Raw genomic sequence first — 22,101 nt, 5'->3', positions numbered from 1 at the left:
TAATATATTCTCAATTAGCGCACTAGCAGCCATCATATTGACAGTTAGTAATCGAGCTAAGTGTTTTGAGTTAGCACTCTCCTCATGTGGTGAATAATATAGCCTAAAGGCCAATAAGATGTCGGCAAATTCTCTGATCAGCCCAAAAAATAAATCTAATAATTCTGGATTCTATTTTGGCAGGTTGCATATCAATCATGGATTTCCTGGATATGTTGGATAAAATAGTTTAAGTTTTTAGTCATAGGCTACAATCTCAGTTGTCTTACTTGGCACAGAAAGATAATTGTCTAGAGCCCTGCCGCTAATGTAAAGTAACTGTCCATAAAAAAAGGATATAGAAATAGTTACATTCATGGCCATGTTACCTTTTGTCCATATCGCCAGGCTCTCGCACCATCCCAAAGATGTATTTATCGCTGATTTATCATTAAAACAAAAAAAAACGGGTCAGTTTATCACTGGATTTTTGGTCATATCGCCCAGCACTAGACCCCACCCAGCATTTTGAGAAACCCTGATATGATTTAGTGTCATGACGTGCTGCTATGATCAAACAATAACTTATCTTTCCTTTGTCTTTCTCGCTCCTCCCGGCCGTGCAGTCGTCGCGGGCGTCACGCTGGGCTGACCCGGACCACTTCGCCCAGCGGCAGACGTGCATGAACAAGTTCGCCAGCTGGTTTGGCGGCATGCCCCTGGTCCACTCCCAAATGAGGCTGGACCCGGTGCTGTTCAAGGACCAGGTCTCCATCCTGCGCAAAAAATACAGGGACATCGAGAGGCTCTGACAGGACGTGCGCCCCCTGCTGGAGAGGCCGGGGGAGGCGTTAGCGGTTGTAACAGACAGACTCGCTGGAGAGCAGCCGTAGGAGGACCACGACAGTGGCAGTAGGACAGTCAGCCAACCTGGAGCCTGATCCTAGGGGGCGCTACAGCTCTGTCTTCCACTCAGCACATTGCCAATGACCACAGGACTTGACAAGTGAAACAAGGGAAATTGCGGTCTCTGGAGAACTACGCGCATACACACACACAAAGGATATACAGATCTATAGTATGTTCACATAAACACACAAACTACTGACAATGAGACTCTTAGATATAATATTTTTTTTGTATGAATGCCACAAAGGAGCGAATGATGACAGACTTTCCTGTGACTCATGTGCAGGATGGTAGAGGAAGGGAGGTGTCCAACATGACAACCCAACCACAGATCATATCCGCCACGGACTGGTAACCTAGACTCAATGCAACCCTTCCTAACCTCACCTTGACCCCTTCATGACCTCCCTATGTCTGCATCAGAACCCCTGACGCATTCACCACCAGCCCCTTCTCTGGACCCTGGGAAACCCTATAACTATTTCTTTCCTTATTTTTCGACCCATACTTCCCTGCTATGTGTTCGCTGGGGTTTGAAGCGTTGGGGGCGTCTTATCTTCCTAAGAACTGTTCTGCGATTTAATCAAATTCAGCATTTGGCGGTCAAGGTCGAGAAAGTAGAGTTTTTGTTATTCTTTTACTGGAAGGGCAGATTAAAAGCGGCCATTTTGAAATGGTGCCACTCGTATTGCCATGCGGCAGTCACTAAACCCACGGAAACATGAACTCTATGCTCATTCCTTGAATTTCTGATAGCTTGATTTCTATTTCTGGCAGATTTATCGCAACGATAAGCCTTTTTTCCCTTCAAAACTCTCAAAAGCAGTGTTACTTTTCTTCTCGTGTGTTTATTTTCTCCTCAAAAGTTCAGCTCCAGTGTGTGTACAGAGGCTAAAAGTAAGCTCATCCAACCATAAGCCCAAACAGAGTACTTTCCCTCCGTCGGAATGAGCAAAATGAACATTTCTCGATGAAATGGAGCAGAACACTGCCTTCTAAACCAAACCCTTTTCACCCATTTATTTCCCCTTTATTGCTTACGAGCATTACCGTGGCAGAAGAAGTGTATGCTAAATTTAGAACCTAACCAGTTCTTTAGTTGCCTGCGTCATTTCCACAGTAGTGTTAAGAGATTCTGGAGATGTAAGTGTGAAACGTGTCTGTTGTGCCATGTCCCCGAAATTCACATTAGTGCTGCCTTTTTTAAAATTGCTTATTGCACAGATTTCCCATAAATCGATATCAAAAGCAGTAGAAGATACTATATAGTTGAAATGCCCTCTGTAATATTTGTTATTCTTCCAAGATTCACCACATCATAATGATGCTGGTGGAATATAAGCCTCAAAGCCATTCGATAGACATAGCCATCTCCTACACCATTCGTCAGGGGACATATGTTTTGTGTTCAATTAGAGAAAGCCATTTCATTTGAAGTGTTGGGTTTCCCTGGGGAGCAGCCCTTGATGAAACCTTCTGTCTCTATATTTCCAATCATGTCTGACTCTGCTCTGGATGCAGTGACCCTCAACCTTGACCCTTTGGCTCCGGGTTTACAGAGAAAAGACAACCAGCTCCCCCTCACCTAGCCTTGTCGTCGTAATGTTTTTCACCACAGTCTTTGTTCAGCATTTCTGTTGCGCCAAGTCTTCCTCTGATGCTGTTGTACTCACAATACTAACTCATCCCAGCTCAACTACATTTGTCCTGACAATTTGTTTTGACAGTCATTGGTAACAGGTGTATTGTGGTCGAATAGGGGAAGAAAAAAAACTGTATATTTTATTGAGCAATTTCAAGGAAATTGCTTCAAGAAATGTGGAAGTTCATGGCTGTAGAGTGATATCCTATTGTGAAGAGGCTTTTGCCTTTGTGCCATGCCAGAGCCCTGCCAGTCCACTTGAACAGGTACTTGAATGTCTGAAGACTTGAAGTAGCGTAGTGTGCTTTAGTGACCTTTTTATTGTGAAGGTGACTGAACTTAAAGGGCCAGTTTCCCAGACACAGATTAAACCTAGTCCTGGGCACAAAAAAACAAAAAAACATTTTCTCAATGATGTTCCATGTTAGTTCAGGACTATGCTGGATCTGGCTCAGGGAAACCGGACAATAGTGTGTCAGCTGTGAGCCAAAGCTCAACCCCCCCGTTGTGTATCTGTCATTTCTTATTGAGGTCGTTATAGACTCCTTCACATTTGATTTTGTTTTCATATCGGGATACAATCAATGAAGGTCAGTGTCCACTAGGTTTATACATGGCCAATGAGCTGATGTTGTCATCGGTGGGCCTGGGCTATCTACTCTTGCCATTCTCACAATGTCATATATGATATTATCATCATCAACATGTAATACTACAGTACAGATTAGATTTAGTAGCTGGTATATTGTCAGCATATAATTTTTTCACTACATTTTTGCATATGTTTGTATTTTCTTTCAGGAAATGTACTCTGGGAGAAGGAGTTTGGAATGAACTTGTATGATTTGATATTGGCCAAGAGAGATTTACATTGTATTTGGTGCTGACTTGGATCTCTTGGCACTAGACATGCATCTCAATGATAATGAAAGGCGTTGGTCCCCGTTTGAAGTTCAGTAAACCATCTTTGTTTGAATTCATGTCAAGTCTTCTTAGGATTGTCTGAACTTGTTATCATCTCAAAAGAGAAAGTCCCCAGCCTTGCACATTGACTTCATAGGTGAAACCAGAGACATTTCAGAAGATCTTAACTCATTTCTGTACATAAACATGTATATTTATTTTCATATGTGAACAAAACCAGACCGTGTATAGTATGAAATAGACAGGGGGAAATAACAGGATTTCTTGGCTGAGGGAACAGTTGATGAGCAAAAAGATTCTGATTTTGTAAGTTGTACATTTCTTTTTTTTCCCACATTGTTGTCAATATATATTTTTTAATTTCCACTGAATAAAAACATCCCTGTGTAGAGCAATTGCAACCATTATAGAAATAAAGTTTCCATGTAATTGAATTCAGAATCACCAAGGAGATGAGATGACACCAACTCATCTAGAATTTGAGTTGCTGTGAGCATTTAGATTCTGTGAACTGTATTGCAATATGCAGCTGGGTCTCATGTAACCGATCACGCATTTTCTATTGTTGCTGTAATATGTCTTCTCAGATTCACTGTAATGTTTGTCACTGTCCACGTCTGCATACTCATTGATGCTTCTGGGGAAACTGGCAACTCTCGGACCATATCTGGTACAAATATAGTCTACTCAAAATGGTCATGTTGAATGAAATAGACATATGACCTTGTAATACAACAGTAGATTGTCTCAGTTAAACATATCCTTCCATAATACCATAAGATACCAGACATTCTAATGGTTTAGCAATGCATGGCCTCTATCAGTGTGGTTGGTTGGATGTGCAGGATGGTTACTGTCCTTGATTGTGCCTTTAAAAAATGAAAATAAATGTTGGTTTGTGAGCTCATGATAACACACACACTGCCATTTTGACCATTAGTCAGAAGAGGAGCACCATACAAGGGTCTCGTTAATCTCGACATACACTGGAGTTTCATCACCACTTTGTTTCGTCCACGACACCTCTGTTCTCTGTTGGATACCAAACTGTGTTGACGACCAACAACGCGCCTGCATGACCACTTTTTCTATGGAATTATTTATCAGTACTTAACTGTATCACAGACGAGCTATTTTTAATGACTTAATTTCCAGCTGTCCTGATGCCTTCCTCCCTCCTACCTTGTAATTAACAAATTAATTTTATAGGGGTAATAAATGAAATAGAAAAATGAAGATTTTGTAAGAATGATTTATATATAAAAAAAATACATTTGATCATAGATGCGTGAGTGTCTTCATTTGCTTTAATGCAAGGTGTATCCTGCTGTTTAACATAAGCATAGTAATGTCGGCAAATGATTTGTTTTGAATGGTGCAGAAACAAGGAATCCCATTATTACAATAAACAGACAAATCAATATACTGTACTTTCAATCGAATGAGAATGTATTCCTTGTGTACCATACAATGATAGTCCTTCACCATTGTCCTCAACCATAACCAGGTTGGAATTATACCATTGAAGAGAAATTATGATCCACTATCCAGCGATTGATTTTTACTTTGTGGAAGAGCATCTTTCCTTTTCTCGCTATGTGCGCATCCCAAATGGCACCATATTCCCTACATAATGCACTGTTTTTGACCGAAGACCCATAGGCTCTGGTCAAAAGTAGTGCACTATATCGGGAACAGGGTGCCATTTGGGATGCATCCTATGTCCTCTACCATCTCCCTGTGGACAATAACCTCATAACACAACTTGGATAGGACCCAAACCAGCTTCTAAATGATTTATCGGAATCGTATCTGAAGCTGATATTGATATAAATATCCGAGACCTGATAGCCCGCGGCATGCCCTTTCTCTGTTGTCGGCTCCAGTCTCCTCCTTTCCGCCCAGGGCCGTCCCTAGCCTTATGGGCAAAACAAAACAACCTTGCTGGCAACTTTTTAGTGCAGCCCTCTTGGCGGTGGAGAGAAAATGTGCAGTTTTGCCATGGGTTTGATAGAAAGGTTTGCTGTTTTACAAGCCAATTTCCTGCAATTCTATACATTTTGCCATGACTTATGCCATCTGTGTGACTAACAAAATCAATGGAGGCCTCCTGGAGGTCAAGGCTCCTGGGCACGTTCCCTTCTTACCTGGTTGGTCATTTGGCCATAATGTTTAGATTGCTAGGCAAGTTAGTCCAGACAGCATTCTAAAAAATGTGACTGGTTTATTGTGACTGTAAGAAGACTACCTAGGCTACCTACCCCACATTCCTGACGAGTTTTTGTCATGTTTTTTACGGTTTCTATTCCCTGTTAAGCTCTTCAGGGTACCTGTCCTAATTATGGTTTAAATAGGCAGCACCTGGTCTGTACTGAGAGCTCTCCGACATGGAGTTTGTCATTACTGTTAATAATTAAAAGCCTTTATTTTGCCTGAAACTTACCTCCTGAACCTTTGAATTGTGATCTCCTTGCCTATTCATGGTTAATTTGTGTGGTCAACCTTTGGCTATGCCCTTGCATTTATGCGTCTCTTATAGGAATCAAAGCCACATCCCTGATGTAGCATGCACTAGCACACTGGATTATTCATTTCTTTGGCTCATCAAATCTCCTTGATTATACGTTTTATATTTTGGATTTGGTATGTTTGTGATATTAACTTGAACAACAATATTTTGGGAACGGGTCGGCATGAATCTCATTGTATTTCCTTGAATATCTGCAGTTCCTGCACTGGTATATTCTCCTCTAGTGCATTTTGAGGAGGCAAGGAGATAGGAATCGGAGAGCAACAAATGAGATTCACCCATCAAATTGAAATCCCAATTGAAAACATTAGAGAATATTCTCCAACCCCCACTAGCAAGAGTTGAAACATGGTTTGGGTGTTGAGGGTGAGAATTCCCTACTAGGGAAAGGCAACAAAAAATCTTTGAGAAAAGGCCATTGATTGGAAAGATTCAAACCTATGACCTTCTGGTCCCTACCCCATTGCCCAATCCACTGCTCTGGTATTTTCACGTATTTAAGTGTCTGACTGAACCGCTTTAAGTCAATAGATTAGAAATATCATTAGTTAAGAACTTTAGGTAAGGTTGGAAAACAAAAGTCTCAATCGGTATTTGAAATGGTAACAGGATTTACCCCCTGAAAACTCCACCCCCTGAGCTTTCATCCAACCAGTCAAGTTAGTTCTGCCTTTGAGGCGGAGCTTCACCTATTCCATCTAGCCACAACCGTCGAAACCATCAGCTTTGTAAACAAACCATCTGTCCCGTCAAATCATCAGTATCATAACACTGGCATTCAATCCAAGGGTCGGGGGCCCCTAGCAACCACGGGGCCCTAATCAGCTGCTTATGTCTCTTATTGGCTGGGCTGTCACTGTTTCTGCCTGTAATTTTAAAAAGTGTTTCAAGCCTGGGGACAATCCAAAAAGACCACAAAGACCACGGACGTCCCTACTTGATCTGGCTGTTCTCGTGAGCAGTGAGCCCCACAGATATGAAAATAGAACAGAAAGAAACAGTGTTGGTCTAAATCACAGCAGGATTTATAGTGCCATAGAATTCCTAAAGTTAACCAGACATTGTGATAATCATAAAGTCCAGAAGATACTGCATTGACACGTCAACATCAAGCAGCCAACCACACATGAAAAGCAGAAGCACAAAACTCTTTCGTTTCACTACACTGTACCATGTTCATGGTGCAAAAGAGAACAGATCTATGTGGGGGGGGGGGGGACTGGAGACCTCAATCTAGCTAGCAGTGATTTAATTTAAAACTTTTTTTCAGCAATGTGCCTTATGATTTTTTTTAATGGTATTTTTGCACAGATCTGTGCTCTTCTTCACCACAGACATGTCATCATGTATATCATTTGAGTTAAAATGGTTTAGGAATGTACAAACACATCTTGAAGGAAATCGAACTTCAAAACCACTCTAAATGGGTAAATGTAGTATTTGTCAAATATCTTAGTATATTAAATAAACTATAACTCTGAAAGTCCTCTTAATAACCATATTGTAAGCGACAACTACTGTAATTGCTGGACTATTAAGCGCACCTGAATATAAACCGCACCCACTGAATTATTAAAAAATATGTATTTTGTACATAAATAAGCCGCACATGTCAGTACGGTGTCGGAGTTGAATAGCCTCAGAATTGCTTCATCCGATGTTGGATCGTTTTCATTGTCGCTCTCGTCACTTTCATCCGGAGGCAAATACCCCACTGAGCTCATGCTGCCCCTTCAACACGCAGCAGTCCAGCCTTTCGAAACCCATTGATGATAGTGGATTTTTTGACAATGCTCCACGCTGTCAGGACCTACTGGCAGACTTGACCATAAGTTGCTCTTCGCATTGTCATCCAAGCCTCCCACTGAACACGGAGCGCCACCTTAAATGCACGATTTACACTGATGTCGAGTGGCTGCAAATACTTTGGGCCATCTGCTTTTCTTCCCTCTGAAAGCTGTTGTCTTTTTGCACTGAGTCAGTTCCTCACACTGCTGTTTCCAACGTCTTATCATCGAATCATTAAGGCCAAGCTCCCGTGCAGCAGCTCTATTTCCTTTTCCAACAGCCAGATCGATCGCCTTCAACTTGAAAGCTGCATCATATGCATTTCTCCGTGTCTTTGCCATGATGAGGATGACAAAATTACTACCGTAATCAGAATGATGGGAAGTTTGAGCGCGCTCGATTTACGTCACATTATGTGACGGTGCTTAGTTTTTTGGCGGCATGAATCTTGTGAAAGCGGGAAAAATCCATAAATTAGCCGCGTCATTGTATAAACCGCGAGGTTCAAAGCATGGGAATAAAGTAGCGGCTTATAGTCCGGAAATTACGGTACACTCATCGGACAGTTTATTATGTACAATGAATGTACTGCCATTCAATCAGCAGCAACTGCATGATGCCATCGCGTCAGCATGTACCAACATCCCTGTGGAACGTTTCCAGACAACTTGTAGAATACGCCAAAGAATTCAGGCTGTTCTGGAGGCAAAGGAGGGTCCGACGTGTTACTAAATGGGTGTATCTAATAAACTGTACGGTGAGTGTATATCAGCATTTCTCCATCGCACAACTTCTCTTCGTTCTTCTTTGCTTTCTTCGCCCTCTTTTTCTGGGACTGAGGGTGGTATATTGCAAAAGCCTGCATTTCTAAAGTGCAGCGTCAGCATCAGCCTCAGAGGGACCCTGTCAGATATCCAGTTAACAACCATGTCTTCCAGTGTGTGTGTGTGTGTGTGTGTGTGTGTGTGTGTGTGTGTGTGTGTGTGTGTGTGTGTGTGTGTGTGTGTGTGTGTGTGTGTGTGTGTGTGTGTGTGTGTGTGTGTGTGTGTGTGTGTGTGTGTGTGTGTGTGTGTGTGTGTGTGTGTGCGCCTGCGCCTGTGTGTCTCTCTCTCTGTGTCGCCGTGTTTGCCGTTCAACTCCTAACAGCCAGCATGGAGTTTATCTCCCAGATGAGGTTTCTGAGCTGGTCCATTATCTGCTTCAGCTGTTGGTTCTTCTGTTTGAGCTTCTGTAATAAAGCACATGAAATCACATTGTCAGAGCCCATCAAACAAGCCGTAGACATACAAGTATTTAAACAGTGGTGGTTGGTTGATAAGATGCCTTTGAAAAGCTTTGAAAGGGGCATTAGGTTCAAGAGCCTCAACTGAAAGAACACAGTAGTTTTTCCATGTGAGGATTTTCCTTTTGTTTTTGAACAAGCAGAGCTGATTGGCTGACATTATCAATCCCTGCAGTAGTTTAATCTCTAAACACACACACATCTGGACAGAATCGGCCACTCACAGCCAGTTTGCCTGCAGATTACCTTTGAACACACAAGTCCAAACTCAAAGTCAACAGCTGCAGTTTACACAAGTGCCTTATTGCTGAGGTTTATGCACAAACAAATAATGGCAGAGCTTAAGCTGCTCCAAAAGCAATACCTGCTAACAGTGTCCTTATAGGACTTCAGTCAGGCCCAGGCCAAGCACCAGTGTTGGAGAAGTTAGGTAGCTAGGTATGCCTTAAGATAGTGGTCTGACTAGCTAGCTGAATATAGCATGTAGAGGGAGAGACAGACACTCATGAGGCTACTGTATCTGCAGTGCAGAGAAAATGTATTAAAGATTAAATCCATCTTGCTCTCTCACTAATGCTCCTTTAGCCGTGACTAATTACCAGCCATTTTTGCGAGCGCAGATAACACCTTCAGCAATCGATTTCACACAGCCCCTCTTAATGTAAACTATTTAGCTGATTGTCCTTGAAGATATTCCGGATTGGAACATTTGGAACAGTTCCATTGTGTGTCTAGGGGGGTTCTTCTCTCTCTTTTGCCACCAGGGTTTCATTTTGAGTCACCGGAAGGGAGGAGCGTGTACTGTACTATACAGGATGCACCTCATGAACCCCACCAGCGACTCTTTAAATAAAGACGTCCTTTATCTTTCTATTCGTGAGTTGAGAGATCTCTCAGCCAATCTTTGGAATTTCAGTTCAGCCTCTGATATACTGTTGAGTCATACATAAGTACTGTTGCACACAATGAAATGTCACAAACGTGCAGTGATCCCTATATATACTGTACATATATATATATATATATATATATATATATATATATGGATTTTTTTCTGAGATAACAAATACCAACAAACAAATCTGAAATCCTTCTTAAAAATAAAAAAACTCAGATGAATGAATTAACTGCTACTCCAACCTTCAAATCCAATCGTATTGGTCACACACACATATTTAGCAGATGTTGTTGCGGGTGTAGCGAAATGCTTGTGGCGTAACATTTCAATACCGTTGGGAGAGAAACAGAAGAGAAGACAGTGGAATGTGTTTTTAACACTCATATTTCAGAGCTGCAGGTCTATGAACGATCCCACTGCTGATGGAAGGTGATGGCTCTGACAGTTCTGACTGGTCGGCCAAACCTGAGAGAACTGCTTCGCCTTCCGCACCTCTGACAAGCTTAGCCTGCATGCCGCTGAAGGGTCCGACTCCCTCCCTCCCTCACTCACTCTTTCTCTTCAGGGATCATGAGGATGCACTCTCTCATTTCCTCGCCTGCCACTCAAGACCGTTTTCGTCCACGTTTGTTCCTTTTGACACGGTCTGACATTGTGTAGGGCATAGCAGGTAGGCTGTTCAACAAATCATGAAAGTAAACAAAGAATTGGGGTTTGAGCTGCCGTCTATAGAGGCCTCCCGCAGACAATAAGCAGGTTTGTGGGGAAAACGATGGCTACCTGAGCATAGACACAGCTTAATACAGTACACTACAGTGGACTGACAGAGGTGTGTGTGTGTGCATCCGAGTGTACGTGCATGCAGGTTTCAGTTGGGAGATGAAAGCATTTTCAGGGTGTGAGGTGAACGTGACAAGGTACCAGAGTAGTTTAGCTCCACTGATAAATTATTAAACTGTAATAGTGATTTATATACTTGGATGGCTCACAACTTCCTCCAGCTAAATCAAGACAAGACCGAGGTACTTATTGTTGGAGCCAAAGCACAGAGAGAGAATATGGCCGCACATTTGAATTCACAGACAATAAAGATAAAATACCAGTTAAAAAACCTAGGTTTTGTTTTAGATTCTGAGCTAAATTTCAAATCACACATTAGGAATGTGACCAAAATAGCTTTTTACCACCTGAGGAACATTGCCACGGTGCGGCCGTTTCTCTCTCAGGCTGATAGAGACTCATCCATGCTTTTATTACAAGCAGCCTTGAATACTGTAATGGTCTTCGGTCTGGTTTACCCACGAAAGCCATTGGTCAACAGCAAAGCATACAGAATGCTGCAGCACGGGTACTGACCAAGACCAGACGGCGAACACGCATTACACCGGATTTAAGGTCTCTGCATTGGCTCCCTGTTAGTTTTAGAATTAATTTTAAGATTATTCTATTGGTTTTTAAATCAATTTACGACTGTGCACCCCAATACATGTCGGACATGCTTTTAAGTTATGTACCCAGTAGGTCCCTCAGGTTCTCTGGCACTGGCCTTTTAACTATCCCAAAGCCCAGGACCAAGAGTCATGGTTTATTATGCTCCCAGACTCTGGAATAGCCTGCCAGAGAACCTGAGGGGTGTCAAAACTATGGAAAGAGATCTTAAAACAACTTTTTAGCTTAGCTTTTCCTCAGGTTGCTTTTTAGTCATTCAGTTTTTGTCATTCTTTAGTTTTTTATCTTGTGTTTGTTGTGTAGTAAATATTTCAGCTTTTATTTTCATTGTTTTTTTTAAAAGTACATTGACTTGCATTCCATGTCTGAAATGTGCTGTACAAATAAAGCTTCATTTGATATGGCCAGTCAACCACTGAGGAGATCCTGCCTTTCTCTCTCAGGTGCTTTCATGGCACACCTGGGCAGGACAGAGGCAGTTTTGCCCAGGCAGATGTTGGAGTGCTCCAGGGCATCGGCAATCCTCATGTCAGCATATCTCCTTTCCTATGTACGTTCTCTTTGTCCTTTCAAATCATCTAGAAGACAGCACTATAGTTTCGGGCCACTTAGTGATAGAAGACGAGCAATTCAATATGATACCAATGACTCATTAATACCCCAGAAGTTTTATCTTGACAGCTTCAGTCATCTTCGCCTTTCTTAGTCTGACTTTAAAGGGTTTCCTCTCAAGTCAAATCAGTGTGTTAAAATAGCAAAGATTAGACAAAGTGGTTATGCATATCTGAAGGGCGGTTAGATTTACAGGAGGAGACTTTGAACAGAATAACTTTGTCATTAGTCGCGTCTTTAAAGGAGAACAATTGGATGTGAGAGAACTTTGATATCTGAGTGGTGATGGTTTATCATACAGAACACCTGGGTGTGAACTGAGTGAACGTTGAGCCGGAAGCGTTGGGGCTGGACTCTTTCTCTCTCTCTCACACTTTTGCTTCTCTCGCTCTCTCCACTCCCTTCATCTGATTCTCTTCAACCCTCATCTCAAAATTAGATAAAAAGGAGCCGTCCTCAATAATGGGGCGAGAGACAGAATTTTAGATCAAAAACCTCTTATTATTAAAATTCTGTTTTATTCAAATATTTCTCTCTTGGCTGAGTGACGACGTGCTAAGAGCAAACCCTATCACATTTGGAGGGAACATCTCAGCCACCCTCACACTGTAATTTCTATTATTTTCAAACAGTCTGATATAGTCCCGAAAGTACAAACAGCAGACAGTCTATTATCTTACACAATTGACGTGTGTTCATTTATTATTTTGCCCCATTAGAAACATTCAGGATTTTGATTAATTAGACCAAACAAAACTAATCTTGATATGATATAAATAGATGAGAGATTACTCCTTTTCATCCTTTTTGACATTCCATCAACAATCGTTTCCGGAGCCCGGTTGCTTTTTCATTGAGCGGATTTTGACGATAACTGGCGAACGGCTTCACCGTGATTTAAAGTTGCCAGGCAAAGTCGAAAATAGCAAGTCGTGCAAAAAAATGTGCCTTCACTCAGGATTCCGTTCGGCTTATCCGCCCTGTCGCTGCTTTCACTCCGGTGGATCTGGCTGGGAATTACAAGTGTAAGTGAGTGAGGCGAGGGGATTAGGCAGATTGAGAGGAGGAGAGAAAAGGAGAAGAGAAAGAACTCGTATTGCTGCGATAGCACTCTTCTCCATAATCTATCGGTGCCACCTCGCTGTCATTGGCAGCCGAGGAGTTGTCGGTTCTGAAACTTGTCTTCGTGAGAAGAGAATGGTCTGTCCATAATGAAGATAAAGATTTGGAGTGTCATGACTGAGTGGGCCATGTCCATTGTCCAAAAGACATTCAAATGCTCTCACTTCCCCAAACTCACAATCTTGAGTGCATTTGGAAACTATTCAGACCACTTTACTTTTTACACATTTTGTTACATTACTAAAATGTAATAAAATGTTTTTTCCCCCTCATGGATCTACACACAATAACATATACAAAGCAAAAACAAGATTAGACTTTTTTTCTCAAATTTAATTAAAAATTAAAATAATAATCACATTTACAAAAGTATTCAGACCCTTTACTCAGTACTTTCTTGAAGCACCTTTGACAGCAATTACAGCCTTGAGTATTCTTGAGAAAGACATTACAAGCTTGGCACACCTGTATTTGGGGAGTTTCACCCATTCTTCTCTGCAGATCCTCTCAAGCTCTGTCAGGTTGAATGGGGAGCATTGCTGCACAGCTATATTCAGGTCTCTCCAGAGATATTTGATCAGGTTCAAGTCTGTGCTCTGGCTGGGCCCCTCAAGCACATTCAGAGACTTGTTCCGAAGCCACTCCTGCGTTGTCTTGGCTGTGTGCTTAGGGTCATTGTACTGTTGGAAGGTGAACCTTCGCCCCAGTCTGAGGTCCTGCTCTGGAGCAAGGATCTCTCTGTACTTTGCTCCATTCATCTTTCCCTCGATCCCGACTAGTCATCCAGTCCCTGCCGCTGAAAAACATCCCCAGAGCATGATGCTGTCACCACCATGATTCACCATAGGGATGGTACCAGGTTTCCTCCAGACGTGACTCTTGGCATTCAGGCTAAAAGAGTTCAATCTTGGTTTCATCAGACCAGAGAATCTTGTTTCTTTAGGTGCCTTTTGGCAAACTCCAAAGCGGGCAGTCATGTGCATTTTACTGAAGAGTGGCCTCCGTATGGCCCCTCTACCATAAAGGCCTGATCGGTGGTGAGCTGCAGAGATGGTTGTCCTTCTGGAAGGTTCTCCCATCTCCACAGCGGAACTCTGGAGCTCTGTCAGAGTGACCACCGGGTTCTTGTTCTTCTCTACTCAGTATGGCCGGGCGGCCAGCTCAAGAAAGATTCTTGGTGATTCCAAACTTCTTCCATTTAAGAATGATGGAGGCCACTGTGTTCTTGGGGACCTTCAATGCTGCAGACATTTTTTGGTACCCTTCCCCAGATCTGTGCCTCGACACAATCCTGTTTCGGAGCTCTACAGACAATTCCTTCGACTTCATGGCATGGTTTTTACTCTGGCATGCACTGTCAACTGTGTGTGCCTTTCCAAATCATGTTCAATCAATTGAATTTACCACAGGTAGATTCCAATCAAGTTGTAGAAATATCTCAAGGATGATCAATGGAAACAGGATGCACCTGAGCTTAATTTCAAGTTTCATAGCTAAGGGTCTGAATATTTATGTACATAAAGTATTTGTTTTATTTTTTATAAATGTGCCAACATTTCAAAAAAACTGTTTTTGCTTTGTCATTGTGGGGTATTTTGTGTAGATTGATGAGGAACATTTTGTATTTAATCCATTTCGGAATAAGATTGCAATGTAACAAAATGTGGAAAAGTGGAAGGGGTCTGAATACTTCCCGAATGCACTGTATTTGGTGTTCTGTTATGGTGGGCATGCCATCGTCAAGAGAGGGGTTGGTCAAGAAAAGGCACTCTCTCAATGGCATGCATCATGTAGCATATCTTTATACTATGTTATATGACGAGTGCAGACTATCTAGTGCCTCCATAGTGGCTGGTGGATTGTTTTGTAGAAGCCTATTTTTCTGGTTGGGTACCGGGCAAGTTCCCTCCTCAGAAAGCACAGTGCAAACTGAACTGAGGAGATAAGCCAGCACTGCGACCTGCTTGAGGAGCCTTCTGATGCTAAGTGGGCTTTGCAGTTGACAGCGGCCTTTGGGGAGCTCGGCGAAGCAACCTTAATTTGTCTGACATTGCTTTAATAGCCTTAATTGACTTTATAAACTTTATGGCTTTTTTAAAGGGAGAATTTAACTGCCCAACTAGTTGACATGGGCCTCCCAGGAGAACAAAGGCCCAAAGTTTGGTGAGGGAGATAAAGCCTTCTACCGCTCACTGGCAGAAATACAATAGACATGTTGTCATCCTCTGCATACACCCCGCCTTTCAATATGTCCTCAGCACTGAGCTGGAAAGCTTGCAGTGCAGCCAACTGTTGCAGAACAGTTCCCATTGATTCTGCTGCTTTACAAGTAGTGCTGGTGCTTTTTTTTTTCATCTTCTCCCTGCCCAGCCCTCTTCAGCACTTGACTTGCTGCCAGGTAACGGAGTTGATTGGGCTCTGCTTTGGGATTTTGTTCACAGTGATTATATATAAAGGGGCACAGAGGCTAAACTGCCATTTCACACCCTCTCTTTAAAACCAATGGTTGGGCCAAACAATGAGTATACAAAACATTAAGAACTCTTTCCATGACATAGACTGATCAGGTGAATCCAGGTGAAAGCTATGATCCGTTATTGATGTTAATTGCTAAATCAACTTCAATAAGTGTAGATGAAGGTGAGGAGACAGGTTAAATAAGGATTTTTAAGCCTTGAGGCAATTGAGACATGGATTGTGTATGTGTGCCATTCAGAGCGTGAATGGGCAAAACAAAATATTTTTAAGTGCCTTTGAACGAGGTGACAGGCACACCGGTTTGTGTCAAGAACTGCAGAACTGCTGAGTTTTTCACGCTCAAATGTTTCCTGCGTGTATCCCAAAGGACATCCAGTGAACTTGACACAACTGTGGGAAGCATTGGATTCAACATGATCGCTTTAGACACACTTTATCCACACTTTATCCCCCGAAAAATGTAGGTTGTTCTATGGGGGAGGGGGGAGGGGGGGTGCAACTCAATATTAGGAAGGTGTTCAATGTATTCAATATTCATTGTAGAACCGTTTTGTGCTGGATAACATGTGCACCACATAAGAGGTGAGTAGGCCTATTTCGTCTGACCTAAGCACTTGGACGATGAATGCGTCCTTTGGCAAACACTAAACATTAGCTTTAACACCACTCTCGCATGTAAGTTGCTTTACAGTCAAGGAGGCACACATTTTCAGTACAGTAAATGTGTAATCCCAGAGTTGAAAAGTTCATCCCATCTTGAAAGCGCCGTTTAGTATTTAAAGCTAGATTATGCTGATGAGGGTAATGTTGGCTTTGGCATGGGGGCGTGGTGACATGGGAATTGATAAGCAAGAATTAAATTAGAAGCACAAAAAGAAACATGCCCTGTTGCAATTGGGGTCTTTGAGGTGATTAGTTTGTATGTAGGGTTCAGAGGTCGCAATTGGTTGGAGAATTGTGCTAGGAAACTAGGTGTAACCCCAAAGTTGTGGGTTCACAACAAGTTCCCTGAAATAAAAGCTTCTGCACAGTGACCAGGCAGTTTAGAAAGTATACTGAACAAAAATAAACACAACATTCAACAATTTTATTCAATGACAGTTCATGGAAGGAAATCAGTCAATTGAAATAAACTCATTAGACACTAATCTATGGATTTCACATGACTGTCCACGAGGATCAAATAGATCAGGTTTGCAATGAATAACTTCAATCAGACCCCCTCTCACCCACAGGGGGGGGGGGGAAGAACTTGTGAGGATTAATAACTCACATCCTGTTATAAATCAAGGGGAAAAGATTCAGGTCTCCCTCCCCAAGATTCCCCAAAAGGAATGTTCTTTGTTGCAAATAGACTTTTCCCGACGAAACTCTTAACACGTTCAAAAGCAAATACTGGAACAATATTTCTAATATTGACCATGGGGAATGACCAGAGGCGATCTATAAAACACTAATATCATTTTGTTTCTGATTTTATCATGTCAATAAAAATGTTATAAAGAGAATACTGTAACTTGGAATGTATACCCGCTACATACTATGTGTTGTGAATGCAATTTGAAAAATGATGAGTGTTTTTGATAAGTGAGGGATGTAATTTGAGGAGCTATAAAAGATAATTGTTTTACATAACTTTGCACCGTGAGTAGTCACCACCCCGAAGTGAGGTCAGAGAGCGTGTCAGCCTGACGGAACCGCCCCTTTCGAACAAACTGAATAAATGATGGGTTAAGAAATTAACTTATCAGACTAGAAAGAAGTGAAGCTGCAGCTGCAGCTGCACGTTTAAAGTGGTTTGAGCTTTGAATCTAAACACGAGGTAGAGATGAGAAACTCACCTCCCGGACAATCACTGGTATGGCTGATTAGCTGTCCTAAGTAAAGTATCTTCGAAAGCTAATTTAAGTAGGACCATCCTGTTACTCTACTCAAACCATCAAAACGGCTGGCTAGCCTATCTTCAAAGAAGCATCTTCAAGAGTGAATGGAAGGAAAGTCACCTGTGTAGTTCTGTTCAGGACTACACGACAAGTCACCAGATACCGGACAACTACAGAGAAGGACAACCGTAGAAGACTTGTCGGAACCATTTCAGACAATCAGAGCCTTACAAGCGTGCAGTAAAAAAATCTGAATGTACCAATATTAAGTGTCTCTGTCCCTCTCTCTCCCTCTCTGTCTCTTATTTAATAAGCAGCCATGTTGTTGTCATTTCTCTAGGGACCTGTTTTCAGCATATTAAGTCCCCTGTCAATAACAAATGCAAGTGTGTGTGTTCCAATTTAATTAGCTAGTAAATAAATAAGTAAAACAATTTGTGTAGTACTGAATCATAAGTAAGGCTGTTTTTTTTCAGATGCAAGGAGGTTATGACAGTTAAGAATGAGGATATGATATGAGGTTCTGATTAATAAGTTGACTGTTTATGGATGTGATAGGTGAAGACCTTTAATTTAATTCGGGAGATGCTAACTCTTTAAAGAAACTCTCTCATGGTGCCCCAGATCCTAATGAGTTAATTGTTACATGATTCATTGAATTGGGTAATAATTAAACATAGTTAGGTAATTAGATAAATAACAGTCTTCAGATTAATGTTTAAGTCAAGTCACGACAGTGGGAACCACTGGGGAGCCAGGCTCAGCCAATCAGCATTCGTTTTCCCCACAAAAGGGCTTTATTACAGACAGAAAGACTCAGTTTCATCAGCTGCCCAGGTAGCTAGTCTCAGATGATCCCGCAGGTGAAGAAGCCAGATGTGGAGGACCTGGGCTAGCGTGGTTACACATGGTCTGTGATTGTGAGGCCAGTTGGACGTACTGCCAAATTCTCTAAAATTAAGTTTGAGGCGGCTTATGGTAGAGAAATTAACAAATTCTTTGCCAACAGCTCTGGTGGACATTCCGGCTGTCAGCATGCCAATTGCACGCTCCCTCAAAACTTGAGACATCTATGACATTGTGTTGTGTGACAAAACTGCACATTTTAGAGTGGCCTTTTATTGTCCCCAGTACCAGGTGCACCTGTGTAATGACCATGCTGTTTAATCAACTTCTTGATATGCCACACCCGTCAGGTGGATGAATTATCTTGGCAAAGGAGAATTTCTCACTAACACGGATGTAAACAAATTTGTGCACATTTGAGAGAAAGAAGCTTTTTGTGCATATGGAACATTTCTGGGATCTTTTATTTCAGCTCATGACACATGGGACCAACACTTTACATGTTGCTTTTATATTTTTGTTCAGTATAGATAAAAGAGACAATGGAGACATGAGGAAGCAGACGAGGTGAGGGAATGGAAGACTTGTAATGATGCCTTCAAATCATCAGGATTATCATGCAATCTCATGGAATTTTGATAAACTCAATAACTGAATAGTTTTCCCTATAATCTCTTCAGATGATATTGGGAGAAGAGCAGAGAGAGTTCATAGTTTTCAGAACTCAGTGGGGACGCTATATGCTTAAAGGAGATACATTTGCCCATCTGGAGTAACTCTCTTACGGCAGAGTCGGAGTAGCAAAAGAAGATATATCTGTACAGTTTTCTTTGTGCTAACGTTACGGACCATCAATATTTGTCTGAGCCAGGTGCCATACAGTCAAAGAGTGTGAATGAATAGGACAGTGTGTCGGACAATGGGTTTGGATTGCAAGGAGTGAGATGATGTCCATAGTGGAAGGGTATCTTGAAGGGTGAGCAGGTAGTGAAGGGTTAACTTGGAGAGAGTGAGTGAGAGGGTGGGAGGTGGTGGGGTAGCTTGTAAAGAGAAAGTGTAAAGGTGTTTTGGAGGGGTAACTTGGAGAGAGAGGGTGTTGGGTGTAGTGGAGGGGCAGCATGGAGAGTGAGGATGGTTAACTTGGAGAGAGAGTGTATAGGGTGTAATGGTGGAGGGGTAGTTTAGAGAGAAAGGGTGCAGTAGAGAAGGTTAGCTTGGAGAACTCGGGTGTAGTGTGAGGTATAGGGGGCTTTAGACTGCATTTGCTCGGTGATGCCTCCCTCTCTATCTCAGGGCCAACGAGCCGGGCTCTTTCATCTCTGCCTCAGCTGTCAGGGGATTAGAGCATATGGGTCCAGCCCAGATCTCATATGCAACCGTGGAGAGAAAATGAGGCAGGCAGATATCTGGGAAGATGAAAGGCGGTGTAATTCCACTAAAGTCTCCACCGATTGGAGATGTTATTTTAGCTCTTTTTACACGAGGGGAGCAAGAACAAGGTTTGGTGTTTGGGGAGAGAGGCTAAGTGTCACTTGTTTTGTTGGTGCAGCAGATTCCAGTCGTCGGCCTGATTTCCTCTTCACTCCAATAGGGCTGTAAGCGGTCATGAAATTTTGTCAGCCGGTGATTGTCAAGCAAATAACTGTCAGTCTCACGGAAATTGACCGTTAATTAACATAAACACATTTAGCATCTCCTGGCTTCCACACACAACCTACAAGCCACTGATGCAGACCTTTGGAACATCTACATTTTAAATAGTCTAATAAATCCATTTAATATAGCCTACACCATCACAATAAATCCATTATTTATTTTAGACAGGTATAAAGAAACATGATATGAAGAAAATGTGGTCTATTTTAGAAGAACAGAATAGCATACTTATCTTTATGAATAGCATGAGAATAGCATGAGTTATCTTTATGTTAGCCCTGATCATAGTCCTGATCTGGCTATGACATATGGATGTGGGCTACACTAGTTAATTTAGCAGAAAAGATTTGCTTAGAAATTCTCATTTTATTTTAAAGGTATAAGCTCTGCATTGTTAATTTGCACAGTCTGCACACACTTCATCAGTCTCTCACAATTTGACAAGCACTTGATAATGACTCGAATTTCCCAGTGGCATTTGTGTGGCTGTAATGCCTCCTGGTCAGTGGCCGTTGTGCTCTTGGGCTGAATATAATAATTATAATTCCCCACTCTCATAAAAACGTAATTCTTATTAGCCAATGCCCGTCACGTGATCAGGTCCTTCTCACAGCATCTCAGGTCCTCACAGGCTACAAATAAAGAGACACATCGGGGACACAACTGTGCGCATCCTTATTGAATTCAGAGGCACATATTGGAAGAACTGTCCAAATGTACTTTTCATCAGCCAACAAGATGAGTAGGCCTAACAAACAGCAAAAGCACTAGTTTATGTCGACTTATTCTACTGGTCAACTTGTCCTTCTGTGTGAGAAATAAATATTCCAAACATAGTCTGGGACAATTGTGGGATGCAATAGATTCCAAATTAATACAACCACTAGCATCAAAAAAACTTTTAAAAGCAATGAGGCTGAATTTAACAGATCGGAATGTTGATAAACTATTAGGCTATTTCTTCATATTATACGCGTAGCAATGTGCTCACGGCAGTAGGCTATAAGCGCGAATGTTCCAAAATGCAATTAGTGGGGAAACACCATTATCAAAAGTGACTGCAATGATCTTCCCCAAACATGAAGCTCACGCGTTGCTTATATATGCCAGTTAGGCTCTACACCCCTTGTAAAGCAGATTAATGTGCTTCATTTTAAGAAGTTATTTGGCCACTTTAGTAGTGATACAAACCTTATCAAAATATGTTGGCCTATGGGCTACATGGGTGTGCAACTATGATTTTTTTAAAGTGAATAACAAAAGGCATGCTCTCTTTCATGCCTTACTGTATTCACAAGTGATGATATATAATTCACAAGTGATAGGCTAATAGTATCATCCATCAGACTATTCTTATTTAAATATTGCCTTTAAATATTCTAAATAATATACAGTGCATTCGGAAAGTACTCGGACCCCTTGACTTTGTTACGTTGTTGTTACAGCCTTATTCTAAAATGGATTAAAACCATTTTTCCCTCAACAATCCTCACTATACCCCATAATGACAAAAAAACAGGTTTACTCAGTACTTTGTTGAAGCACCTATGGCAGCAATTACAGCCTCAAGTCATTTTCATGCCAGCCCGGTAGGCTATACTCCTGTTGTAAAGACAAGCAATGTGCTTAGTGTTAGGAAGGTTGATAAATAAATATAGTAGGTCTAGCCTATAGAAAGCTGATGGAATCAACTTTTTAATTGAGACCATCAAAACTCTGTTTTCTCATGCAATTGCATTGCCTATAGAAATGTTGTGCAGCATGAACTCATGGGCTCTAATTAAGTGTTTAATTAGTGTGTTTGGGGGCTCCCGAGTGGCGCAAGGCACTGCATCTCAGTGCTAGAGGCATCCCTACAGACCCTGGTTCGACCCTGGGCTGTATCACAACCAGCCGTGAGAGTCCCATAGGGTGGTGCAAAACTGGCCGTGGCCAGAGTAGGCCGTCATGGTAAATAAAAATGTGTTCTTAACTGACTTGCCTAGTTAAATAAAAGGTTACCAAAAAAAGCAGCTTGGAAAAGACTAGATAACTTGACTAAACGGTCACGTGGAATTTGACTGCGGTCATGACTTGTGACCACCGGTGTGGTGGTACAGTCAC

General features: G+C 41.9%; 2 protein-coding genes across 2 annotated transcripts in view; one reads left to right on the top strand and one right to left on the bottom strand.

The window, feature by feature from the left end:
* The window catches only part of ext1b (exostosin glycosyltransferase 1b), a 131,382-nt gene extending 126,647 nt beyond the window's left edge, over positions 1-4,735 (top strand). Inside the window, 1 exon segment of the mRNA XM_046326862.1 lies at positions 606-4,735. Within this exon segment, the coding sequence (XP_046182818.1) occupies positions 606-791 (186 nt within the window). The 3' untranslated portion in view covers positions 792-4,735.
* A 3,462-nt stretch (positions 4,736-8,197) lies between these two features.
* The window catches only part of med30 (mediator complex subunit 30), a 28,310-nt gene continuing 14,406 nt past the window's right edge, over positions 8,198-22,101 (bottom strand). The window contains exon 5 of the mRNA XM_046327568.1: positions 8,198-9,000. Within this exon, the coding sequence (XP_046183524.1) occupies positions 8,905-9,000 (96 nt within the window). The 3' untranslated portion in view covers positions 8,198-8,904. The remainder of the gene's footprint in view (positions 9,001-22,101) is intronic.

The sequence above is a fragment of the Oncorhynchus gorbuscha genome, linkage group LG24 (assembly GCF_021184085.1).
Source record: "Oncorhynchus gorbuscha isolate QuinsamMale2020 ecotype Even-year linkage group LG24, OgorEven_v1.0, whole genome shotgun sequence".
Taxonomy (NCBI): domain Eukaryota; kingdom Metazoa; phylum Chordata; class Actinopteri; order Salmoniformes; family Salmonidae; genus Oncorhynchus; species Oncorhynchus gorbuscha.
Note: the sequence above shows the minus strand (reverse complement) of the source record. Positions and strands in the feature narration are given on the sequence as shown.